We start from the raw sequence: 12,453 nt of genomic DNA, 5'->3' as shown, positions 1-12,453 counted from the left end.
TATATTGTATTTTAACAGTGCATCTTATTCATTTGTGCTGATTCACATTGGGACATAAAACAACCAAGGCAGCAAATAAAATTAACTGTTGACAGAAAGCAATTAATTAGGGGTTTTCATTTTAAGTATATGATTTCAGCTGATCTAAATAAAATCCACAGAGATGGCACTAGCATTTCAAAGCACCCATAAATATATATGTCTTAGGTCAACCTCCGAAAATGAAAAGCTTCACTGTATTAAAATGTCTAGAAAAAAAATTAGCTAGGGTACATAATGAAATGTGTGTGATCAATAAGGGGTACAAGGACTGTCAAGGAGATGGTAAGATCAATCCCCAACAGATTTATCGCTTAGGACAGGCAGAAAACCAGCTCAATCCAATATGGCAACTAATTTCACTTTGCAGTAACTACTAGCTTCATTATACGCTATACTAGAGGCCTGGTGCACAAAAATTTGTGCACTTGGGGGGGCAGGGTCTCTCAGCCTAGCCTGCACCCTCTCGCAGTCCAGGACACCTCGGTGGATGTCCACCTGCCAGCTTATGCTGACACCCTAGGGGATCAGACCTAAGCTGGCAGTCAGACATCCCTCTGGCAGCCTGGGAGTGCTTGGGAAAAGTTCAACTGATGGCTTAGGCCTGTGGACATCCCAGCTTCTGGCTGAGCGGTGGGAGCCCACTGCCCACTAGGGGGAAGCTCCTGCGTTGAGCATCTGCCCCTACTGGTCAGTGCGTGTCATAGTGGCCAATCATTCCAGATGAGTCCGCCATTAGGGTCAATTTGCATATTATTCTCTTATTATATAGAATAAGGACACAACATGGCCAACAGAGCTCTTCTGAAAAGTCTCCCCCTTCCACCTGGAAAAACACTAGCTATTCCTTTTTTATTGAGTGCCCTACCCCTTGATTAAATGAGCCTCCAATAAAACAAGTAAATTTCACTAGGGAGAGGCTGCACTGTCTATGGAGTTGTCACTCTCCGCCTTACTATTTCACTAATAAACTCCCTTTCATCTTAAATTCCATGCTGGCTCCGTTTGAGTTCTTTCCTGCTTGAAGCCAAGAACCCACAGTGGGCCAAGGACCCTCAGATACCTGGACCTCTGGAACGCCTGCATCAGAAACAACTTCATTATTCAAACATGGGGACAGACCTCTACACATCAAAGTGCATTCCTGTGAAAATCGTGCAAAGGGGAAACTTGAGGAAGATACTGATGGAATTTTCGTGGCTCTCTTATTAGGCTGTTCATTGTAGGAAAACCCAACTAGATTATCAATAGAAATTCTGCCTTTTTTTTTTTTTTTTTTCCCCCCAAGCTCCCTTTGGTTCAGATAGGATTTAAAGCAGCTTACTCTGTAATGTACTCCTATAAAATTCCAGTCCCCTGAGCGTTCCAACATGAGTTTTTGTACTGTGGAAAAGTTCTAACTTTACTCTTTAATTGCTTTACGACTCCTTTTAATTACAAAGAACTCCCTATGGTGGACACGTGTACGAAAGAATTTCGAAGTACATAAAATAACTCCTGAAATTTTATAGATAGGAGATAAACCTCCCCAGTGAGTGGAACAATCACAGATAATCCTTTCTAAAGGCCAAGCAAGGTCATCATCTCAGCTCTTCAGGTAAATTCCATGTATTTAGCTTTCTAAAATAAATTTCATACTCTTTGGGGGGAAAATCACTTTTTAACGTGTTCAGAGAAAAAAAAAGTGCAGTATTGTGAACGAAATTTCTGGATGATTAGCAACTGCAGGAAAGGAGATTTTGTATTAGCAAGGTTTCTGAAAAGTAACCTTTTCTGCTAGAAGACTTTTATTCATTAAAGTAAGTTCTGCCTGGGTCTTGAGTTTGTCAGGAGTGTGCTACCAGCATCTTTGGGAGTAGAGGCCATATTTGAAAAATGATGGAAGCAAGAGGCCAAAGACTAAGATCGTCTATATTTTTCTCTGCATACAAAAACAGCAAGTGAGCTCACTCATTGGCACCTACAAACAAGAGTGGAACATCTCCATAGTCACAGAATGGGGGAGCAAACTTAGCCAGGGCGGTGCTTTGTAAACTAATTAACTTCAAGTGAAACATGAAAAAGGAAAACCCAGGTGGAAGCATAGACTGTAAGACCTAATGCGGATAAGAAGTGCCACCACGGACACACTGGGTCTGATGTTATTTTATGTTGATTTCAGGAGATCTTGCCCTGCTCAGCACGCAGTAAGGGAACTATTGTCATGACCTCATTTTCCTAACTGGACCGGAATGACCAACACATACACCTCAGATTAGTCTTAGGAGCTTTTTGTTATACAAGGAGAAGCATCATGTAGGGTTGTGATTAGGTGAGGTTGGTTCAGCAAAAAGACAAGGTAATTGGGGAAAAGAAAGCAATTGCTGTGATGCCTTGTTAGGCTCAGTAAAGAAAGAAGTGATGCTTCAAGGCTTGTTCCAATAGATTGAGTTTAAAAGAAGGTTTTAAGGAGTTGTAGCTGGACCAAGTTGGGGAATGAAGTGTGGGCATCAGAGAGTGACAGCTGGGAGGCTGGGAGGTTGTGAACCTCAGATTGGACTCCCAGGACAAGTATTCTTTAATCCAATTGAGGGTAGATTCCCCGAGAAGACTATTAAGGTTGCAAATGAATTTGTCTATGAACATAAATTAACTATCAGATTATTGGATTTTTCCTTTAGGAAGTACTATGAAGACCTACTTTTATTTGCATTGTCTTCTATGACTATTGCGTATTTTGTAAAATTATCCCTTTTTGAGCACCATAACCATTTTTAAAGACTATTTTTTTAAGAGCAGCTAAGTTATAGAGATTTCCCATATACTTTCCACCCCCACACATGCAAACCTTCCCCTATTATCAGCATTCCCCACCAGAGTGGTACATTTGTTATAATTGATGAATCTGTACTGACACATCATTATCACCCAAAGCCCATAGTTTATGTCAGTGTTCACTATTGGTGTTGTACTGTGGGCCTGGACAAATGTACATGACATGTATTGATCACCCTCTGTGCTCTGCCTCTCCCACCCTGCCAATCCCTGGAAACCACTTATCCTTTCTTTTTTTTTCTTTTTTTCTTTTTTAATATATTTTATTGATTTTTGTACAGAGAGGAAGGGAGAGAGATAGAGAGTTAGAAACATCGATGAGAGAGAGTCTTCGATCAGTTGCCTCTTGCACACCCCCTACCGGGGATATGCCCGCAACCAAGGTACATGCCCTTGACCGGAATCGAACCCTGGTCCCTTCAGTCCCCAAGCCGACGCTCTATCCATTGAGCTAAACCGGTCCCAGCGACCACTTATCCTTTCTTTTCCTGTCTACATAGTTTTGTCTTTTCCAGAATATCATGTAATTGGAATTATACATCAAGTAGCCTTTTTAGATAGGCTCTTTCACTTAGTAATATAAATGTAAGGTTCTTCTATGCCTTTTCATAGCTTGTTAGCTCATTTCTTTTCACCCATGAGTAATATTCTTTTTTTCTGATGTAATAACCAACTTTGGGTAGTCAAAAAAAAATCCTTGCCTAATTGAGTCATGTACATGTATATTAAGCTTTAATGGTATCCTTCTAATATGCTTGAAATAATAATGCTAATTATTATTTTCCACGTTTTTCTAAGTCACATGAGAATGTAAGTCTAAACGTTAGCTTTCCCCTTTTATTTGGAAATTCTGTGGTTTTGGAAAATTGTTATAAAAAGACCCAGTAAAGAAAAGGCAATGTTAAGAGTCGTGGCTAAGCAGCATTCAGCTGAAGATTTTCTAAGCAAGAAAGAATAAAACTTTAAAACTTCTATCCTGCTTATCAATTATACTTGCTGTCTTAATCTATTTTGGTTAACCACTCAAAGAAGCTCCAGAATTTATAAATTTTTGTTTTTTTGTTAAGGAAAAATAATTAAATGGAAAAAATACTGAAGTGTAAGTATTTTATACTAGGAATTACTTTAAATGGACATCAAGGCAACAAACATATCCTTAGGTCTTATATTGGGAAAATAAGAATTGTATGTATTTAAGAAATCTTGATACATACTTGTTGTTAAGATTTTGTCATTAAAATAGAATCTAGCCTTTGCTGTGTACCTCTGAAATTGTTGTCCATCTCTTATTTTGTCTAGCCTTTGCTGTGTACCTCTGAAATTGTTGTCCATCTCTGAATTGCATAATCACACTATACTTCGGGTGTGAATTTTTTTGCAAATCCAACATATAATTCTAAGATATAGTCCTTGCTTGTGTGTTTTATTGCCAATGCACCGCCTACTGGTAAGTCAATGAATTGGCGGCTTTCTTTCTGAGATTTAATAGACATTTCCTCTAGTCTAGCACTGCCCAATAGAACTTTCTATAATGAAGGAAATCTGTGTATTTGTCCTACATGGTGGATACTGACTATATATGGCAACTGAGTACTGAAACAGGGCTAGTGCATCTAAGGACTTGTTTTGAAATTTAATTTCATTTTAGATAATTCAAAATTGAATTTAAATAGACATGTGTCCAGTGGCTGCCATATTGGATGGCACAACCAACTCTAGTCTTTTGTAGAGAAAGAAGAAGAGCAGAATTTTAGAACATTTATTGCAACTTTCATGTAGATTAACCATTATCATAATTCATTTGAAATATAGCCATTTAGGATTAATTTTACTTTTTGAAAAGGTTGTAGCCAGTTCTTCATATTCCCATTGATGAGATGATTCGGAAATCATTTGATTCCATATCTTTGGGATATTAATGGCCTTTGCCTCTTTTCCTAGGCAGTTGATCTCTGCTCATTTTTAAGTTGGTTTTTGTTTTCATTCTTTGCTCTTTGGAAGGAATCTCTGGCCCCTTGTATGAACTCTCTTCTCTAGTAGGCATAGGAAAACTTAAAAATGTTAAAATATATTTTGTTGCCATTTCTACTCATTGAAAATTAAGTAGCCTGGCCAGTGTGGCTCATCAATTGAGCATCAACCCAGGAACCAAGAGTCACATGCTCATGTTGCAGGTTCAATCCCCAGTAAGAGGTGTGCAGGAAGCAGCCAATCCATGATGTTTCTCTCTCAACAATGTTTCTCTCTCTCTACCCCTCTCTTTTAAAAATCAATATGAACATATTTTTAAAAAGAAAATTAAGGAAAAATTAAGTGAGCAAGCACATTTGTTCATTTTAAATCATTCTCAGTGAATTTATTTATTTATTTATTTATTTACTCTTATTGTGCAAGCTTCGTGCTTAAAAGTTATTTGGAACCAAAACTAGCTGGATTACCTCACTAATCAGAGATGGAAGTAATGCATTTCTGAACAATGTTAATATGTTTTAAATAAATGGATTGAGCTAGATCAGTAGGTAAACATCTGATAGGTTAGAACGTAGCTACTAATTACAATTCTAAGCAGGCTCAATGTAACTTTGATAAGTTAGCTTTTCCTATAGGAAATACAAATATTTAAGAGAACTAGAGATCCTGTAAAATAGATTTTACAGTCTGTGCAATTCAACAGAAATTGGGTTCAGTAGTTAAATACTAATTATTTCTAATTTCTCTAATACCATCATTGGTTGGTATTAGATCATCCAGCATTTTAGGGGATTATATTAATTACAATGAAAAATATATTTGGGAATAGTTGTAAACCAGTTCTGTTATGTTTTTAGACATATTAATCAAAATCCTACCTGTAACGTGAAGCCCCTCTCATAAATCACCTCCTTTCTGAGTACTGTTGGCTCTTTGTTCTGGTATCCTATCAAATTATTATTATTTTATGCCAAACAACTTAGCCCTTAATCACAATCAATTTCAACTGTTCAGTTCTTTCTCCCCTATCATATTATATACATATACTGGGTGTTCCTTTTCTTAATCATAGTGCCTTGTACAGAGGGAAAAAAATAATATATGTTCACCCAACAGATGTATATCTCTTAATTGCTGAATGAATGTCAAAGTAACAATAACAAACTATAAGGAAGATTTGAGTCACTAACCTCATTTTTCATGTTCCCATGTTAACTTCCATGGCTTATGTGAATGACATCACCAATTTCAGGTTCCATTATGTAAGTACTTTCTTTCCCACTTGTAGCACATGTAAGCATATAACTGCTTACATTTAAAACCACATTTTATAACAAAATCTGATAATTACCTCATGAACAACTTGTAGAGAAGTCATTTGGAAGCATTGTTTAAGTTAGTTCACCCTAATTTATAAAGTATGTCGTATGAGTAAGTTTTGAAAAATTCTATGAAATAGTCTAAAGCAATCCATCACTTTCAAGGTGGCACCATAGCTGCTAAATTTCCAAAGGAGTTCAAGTTAGATTAATTGGGGTAGTGTTTTCTTACATGACATGAGTTTAAGGCTTTGTTTTAAAAAAGGCTATTTTCCTATTTATCTGTGAACAGAAGAAAAAGTCTTTATTGATTGTACTAGCTGTCCCAAAAGGAAGGTTTTTGAAGAAAGATGAACACAGGTATCCTGGTTAAGTCTGAGCATATTCACTATATAACTGACATTTCTGCACAATATCATGCTGACACATGGAAATCAAAGGGCCAAAGCCTCCTTTCTTCTTCATGCCATGTCTATGTGGACATTAGATGCATTAATTTGTCTTCTGGTGTCAGCAAAGGGAGGCTGTCTGTCATTAATTAATCCATGTCACCCGAGAGAACATTGCGATGGAAAGGAAATATCTCTCCAGATGATTGATGAAGTAAGTCCCTAATGACCAGAATTACTTCACTAACTATGAAATGGACATGATCATAACCATATGCTCATTACATCATCGTGACTCTTTTTAACATGGTCGAGGTGACATAGGTATAAGTGTGATTTTTTGCTATCAGAAAAATGTGCAAAAACTAAATTTATCTACTTATATTGAAATTTTTTATAAAATTTTAAAAGTTATTTATTTTTATTGTGATCTTATAAATGTGGAGTATCAAGAAATATCTAAAATTTCAAAAGAATCATATAAAGTGTATTATTTATTAGTAGGTCATATAATCTAAATAGAATATGCAAGTGTGAGTGCTGTGATCAATTTTCATTTGTTAATGCCTCAATAAAATACACGATATGTATTTTAAACACTGCGGCACTCATTTTATCATTTTTGTCATACTTTATCATATAATGGGATATTAGTAATAGCAAAACTTACATATTGCTGTTTTAATGGGCGCTTATAATTCATTTTGCCAATTCACCATTGATAGTGTGTTAGGGCACCTAAGTCTTAAAGTAGTGTTTATAATTTATTCTTAGTATCATAATCCATGTTTACCTTTTAAAAATTATTAGGGAGAAATTTTTAAAAATATATATTTTATTGATTTTTTACAGAGAGGAAGGGAGAGGGATAGAGAATTGGGAACATCAGTGAGAGAGAAACATCGATCAGCTGCCTCCTGCACACCCCCCCCACTGGGGATGTGTTCATAACCAAGGTACATGCCCTTGACTGGAATAGAACCCAAGACCCTTTAGTCCGCAGGCCAACGCTCCATCCACTAAGCCAAGCCGGTTTCAGCTAGGGAGAAATTTTTAAAAATGTATATATTTTATTTTTGTTAAAATTGAAATATAAAGGATGAATTAATGCCGTAATACCTTATAGCATGTCATGTGCCCGTTGCTTTATCAAATGAAAAGCAAGTTGTTATTTATGATGATGGTGTTGATGGTTGATGATGGTGGTGGGAATAATAATGATGTTGGTAATGGTGATGAATGTGGTGGTGGAAAGAGGCTGAAAACCAGCTTAAAATACATTATTTCACTTAAAGGCAAAAATTGGACTCTGAACTTTGACAGAGTTGAACTATGGTTCTTTAATTTGTTGTTCTTGTTCCATTAAAACTTCACTAACATGAGGGATTTTTTTATTCTAGGAATTAAAAAAAAATAAGTACTGAAACAATTATATGAAGTCTATTACATCCCTACTTAAACTAATCATGCAAAGGCTGAATCAGTATCTCTATTCAACTATTATTTGGTGGAAATCCAATTTTGCTTCCCTGTTTGTTCACGTCCTGTCTGATTTTCTTATCATCAGCAGGAATATTCTTTCCAGGGCAATGGTAAATTTCTCACCTTCTGTGGGGTGATGTCATCCCATCTGTATGTTGCACACAGACTTATTCCGTGACCCCGAGCAACACCCTATATCCAGGCTTTATTTGAGAAATGACCTCTTAGCTCTCTGCATCCTGGTTTGGGAAACTGACATTTATTTTCACTTTGATATCTGAACTACAGAGCATACCAGTGGGATTCTTGCTGGGAGAGATGCCAGGTCCGTTCTGGCAGACTCCATTGCAAGGCACCACATTCAGACAAAAATCCCGAGAGCTGCTGAATCTTTGCAGCAATCCTTTATCAAGACTTGGGAAACATTTCATTTTCGGAAGTTGGGGCTGAATAAGCGTGGGTATTCCGTAAATTCCAAAGAGGAGGAAGTCTTCATTTTCCCCCTCGCCCCCTGAAACTTGTCTGCAACACCCCCACAGCATGCGTAGTCCAGCATTTCAGAATTGATGGACTCCAGATGGAATTCCAATTTGAACTGACTGGCCATGGCCAGTCTGCCCTTGACCTCACACATTTCTCCAGCCCTATGTTGACCAAGAAGAATCTATGGAATAATGAGACTATCAACCAAGTCACAGGCCAGAACAACCCTCAGAACATTAACTTCAATGACCATCATTCGAAAAGCGCAATGTAAACAGGGGGAAAGCGGGAACCGTTGTAAGCTGCTGGCAATTAGGCAGTAATTAGGTTTGTCCAGTGGTGCAGCTGCCTAACTTAGCCGTATCTCTTCCAAATGCATGGGGATTCCACAGACTAAATGTTTCTTAGTGAAACTAAGCCACAATTTGCAGGCTAATTTATAGTGAAGAGATGTCATAACTCTATCCAGATCTAACTGACTAACTGAATTTTTTAAATTCCTTTACAGTAAAAACCCAATTAAATGGGAAACTGACACCATGCATGTCTGTTTGGCTTATCAATATACCCCGAATAAGTTAGCACAGAGCTTGGAACTTAATAAATGTGCAAAAAATAAAAATAAAAATAAATCATGTGCTATTTAACTTATTTATTTTTGTTGATACTCATGACATCTATTTCAAACATTGTGAAAATAATTTCCTTTTATTTATCTTATTGAGTAGCAGATATTTACATTAAAAAAGTATTGAATAGTTCTTTATGGTCCCTTCTTTGAAAAGTAGGTCTTAGTAGTAAGATAGTTGTAAATGTGTCATTGATTAGACCAGACATAGCAACATCCCAGCCACCCCAGATAATTTTTGTTTTCTTTTTGAGAGTAAATTTCTGATTTAGTATTTTATTTTCAAAGTTCTTTCTGCTATAAAAGCGGAATACAAATTGGAACTTTGAATAATGAATGTGTTTTGAATAATTAATATGTTCTGTGACTCTATGAACATGAGGCAAATGTTCCTGAGTGGCTGGCAGACATAACAATTCTCAGAGCCAAATGACAGGTTAGGAATGGCTCTGTATTCCATCAACAGTTTAAGGGTCTGTTATTTACACCTCATTGCATAACATGTAAGTGATGTTAATTAAATACTGTAGAATATAATGGAATATGGAACAATATGAAAGATTTAGTCTCTACCTCAACACATTTGTAATCTAATAAATAAAAAAGAATGAGCAGTTCAAACAAAGCAGTCAGTAGTCAGGATAAGTTGTGGCTCCAAACCTGTGTTCGGAATAAGAAAGAGGCAAAAAAGACCCTATTTGGGACTTTACCTGAAAACAGGTTTACAGTGAAGTTCTGGACAAGCACACACAAGCCGGTGATCAGCTGGTGGGAGGAAGGAGCCACAGGGTAACCACTGGAGGCACAGAAACGTGACATCGGGGTCCTGTTTTGCTCTCAAAGAGAATTGACTTCTGCTGTCATTACCTTTGGCTTCCCTGCTGCACTGATGGGGCAGACCCCTGATGGGGATCACCTGGAGGGCACCTTCCCGGTTCCCACCATGGCACAGTCACCTGACTGCTGCACCACGGTGACCAGATGGTGGGGAACATGAGCATCACCGGCTGGTTCATCCTGTCCTTTGAGCACTTACATACCTTCCCTTTGAGGTGAAGGGCCTCCAGAAGCCAGAGGTGGACCCCTGTGACTTCTAACCAGAGAGTCCTGGCCGTGACCGGTCTCCTGGGGCCCTTCCCAAGCACTGTGTGTAGATGGCCCCAAGGGATCGAGTCTTCGTGGGGCCTATGGGCCTGGCAGTGCACCTCAGGGCGCCTTCTTCATCAGCCTGCAGCGCTCCAGGACCACTGTGGCCATGATGGGCAAGAGCAGGGTCAGGAAGAACCTCAAAATGTGGGCCTACCTCAAGAGTGTGTGGAATAGCAGTGGGGACCTGCCATCTTTCAAGAAAGCTGTCCTCTACGTGGCTCTCCAGATCCAGGTGCCCCTCATCCATGAGGTGTGCTCTGCCATCTGCAACCCAAGTTGAAGCTCTTCACCTGAGGAATAGTCCAGGAGCAGGTGCTGGATGCCGTCCCCACCAGTGGTGTGGTGGCTGACATTCCCAAGAGCGTGGACACCTGCTACCAGGCCATGTGGACCACCTTCTCTCACATGTCCAAGACACCCCAGGAGAACAGGGTCACCATAGAGCCTGATGCCCAGGCTGCCCTGCAGCCAAGGCCTAGGGTTGGTGCTGGACCTGGCTAGTGAATGGACAGAGGGCCCACACCCCTCTATCTCTTACATACCAAATATTACTGTGTCCCACTCTTGCAGCTCCCCTGGCTTTCATTCGAACTCTTTCCTGTCACTAGCCTTGGATCCAGGCCCCTGATATTCCTCAAAGGAAAGTCAGCTAGACCCTCCCCAATCTCTGTGGGCAGGCCTGTGCCCATCCTCATGCCTTCAGGATCCAGGAGTATGTGCAGGCTGTGGGGTTCCAGGTGGGCAGAGCTTCTAGGGCTTGTAAAAAACGGCCAGAAGTCAGTCCTTCCACTCTCCTGCCCCAGGTCTGTGGGGTGCAGAGGCAGGCTCCGGGGTCCTGGCCATAGTCTGCACCAAGCTTTCAAGAGAGAAAGGGCCCTGGGAGCCCAGGACCCCTTGTGCAACCTGGCCGTGGAGAGCCAGAAAGTGGGGTCTGCCCCTTCTGCCGGCCTTCAGGTGCAAGTCTGCCGAATCAGTACTACATTCAGTTGATTGTTACTTTTTATAAATGAACTCTTGGAAGTGCAAAGGGAAAAAAGTGGAGGCGGTATGGTGGTGAGCAGCCTGCCAGTTTGCTAACTGAGGAAGCTCCTAAAACCAAGGTAAGTTGGCATTTCATTTTATATGTTTCTTTCTTTTTTTTTTTTTTTTTGCAGAACCGCCCAAAGTCACCGTGATGCCCAAGAACCAGTCATTCACAGGAGGATCTGAGGTCTCCATCATGTGTTCTGTGACAGGTTATCCCAAGCCAAAGGTTGCCTGGACCATGAATGATATGTTTATCGTGGGTTCACACAGGTACTGGGTTTGTATCATGTTCTTTGTTTTTATTGAGTGAGAAAAGGGAATGAAATTTCTGGACAGAACTAATCTGGCCAAGTCCCTATGGTTAAGGGAGGTTTGACCCAAATCCATGTCCTTAGGTTTTCTAAGTAGGCTAGGAAAAAAATAAAATAAAATAATAAACAATTCATCTGTAGAACATGAGGTCCTGAAGTCTTGAATTTAAAAGCTGGGATCAAGCGCGTTCCAGTACTTTGTGTTCAAACGTAACGCCGTGACACTCGGTTAGCCTTGAATATTTGAGATGAGGATAATGAACTTAAAGGTGTGATCCTGGGACTTAGCAGGGGAGAGTGGAGGCAAAGGACAGAACAGTAGCTCCAACCTGAAGTGTGTGCAGACATCCTTGGTAATCCCTGCTCACTTTTGCCATACTCCATTGAAATATTTTTTTCCCTCTCTACTGGATGCTTTTAAAAGACATGGGGTCCTCTCATGCTCCAAGAGTGTAATGAGCATGTGGAACATAAACAGTGAAGTTTCCAGCTATTGGGCTTCCGTTCCTCTGGGTTTGGCAGGAGGAGTGGGGCTCAGGTGTGAGCCAGATTCTATTCCTAGACTCATCAGTGACTCACTGTGTGACACAGAGCCTTGCATCTCCCATGTTTTTATTTTAAGGAACCGTTTAGCATAGCGGTTCTCACAGAACATGATTTCTGGATGCACATTCCACGTCCTCCATAACTGTGGGTGAGTTATGGAACCTCTTTGCTCATCTGTAAAACACAGATAATAATAGTATCTAACTCATTGGGTCGTTTGCAGATGAAAACCATTGATACATGTACAGCTCTTAGAGCAATTCCTGGCTCACAGAAGTACTGGATACATAGGATCT

General features: G+C 39.5%; 1 protein-coding gene across 3 annotated transcripts in view; it reads left to right on the top strand.

Moving 5' to 3' along the window:
* HMCN1 (hemicentin 1) overlaps window positions 1–12,453 on the top strand; it is a 349,616-nt gene that overhangs the window by 152,918 nt on the left and 184,245 nt on the right. For all 3 annotated transcript variants that reach the window (XR_006741944.1, XM_045583144.1, XM_036442229.2), the window contains exon 12: window positions 11,429–11,570. Coding sequence is in view for 2 of the 3 variants with exons in the window: in XM_045583144.1 (XP_045439100.1) it covers window positions 11,429–11,570 (142 nt within the window). In the remaining variant the exon portion in view is untranslated. The remainder of the gene's footprint in view (window positions 1–11,428; window positions 11,571–12,453) is intronic.

The sequence above is a fragment of the Pipistrellus kuhlii genome, unplaced genomic scaffold (assembly GCF_014108245.1).
Source record: "Pipistrellus kuhlii isolate mPipKuh1 unplaced genomic scaffold, mPipKuh1.p scaffold_m20_p_18, whole genome shotgun sequence".
Taxonomy (NCBI): domain Eukaryota; kingdom Metazoa; phylum Chordata; class Mammalia; order Chiroptera; family Vespertilionidae; genus Pipistrellus; species Pipistrellus kuhlii.
The sequence above is the reverse complement of the archived record's forward strand: the minus strand, read 5'-3'. Positions and strand labels throughout refer to the sequence as shown.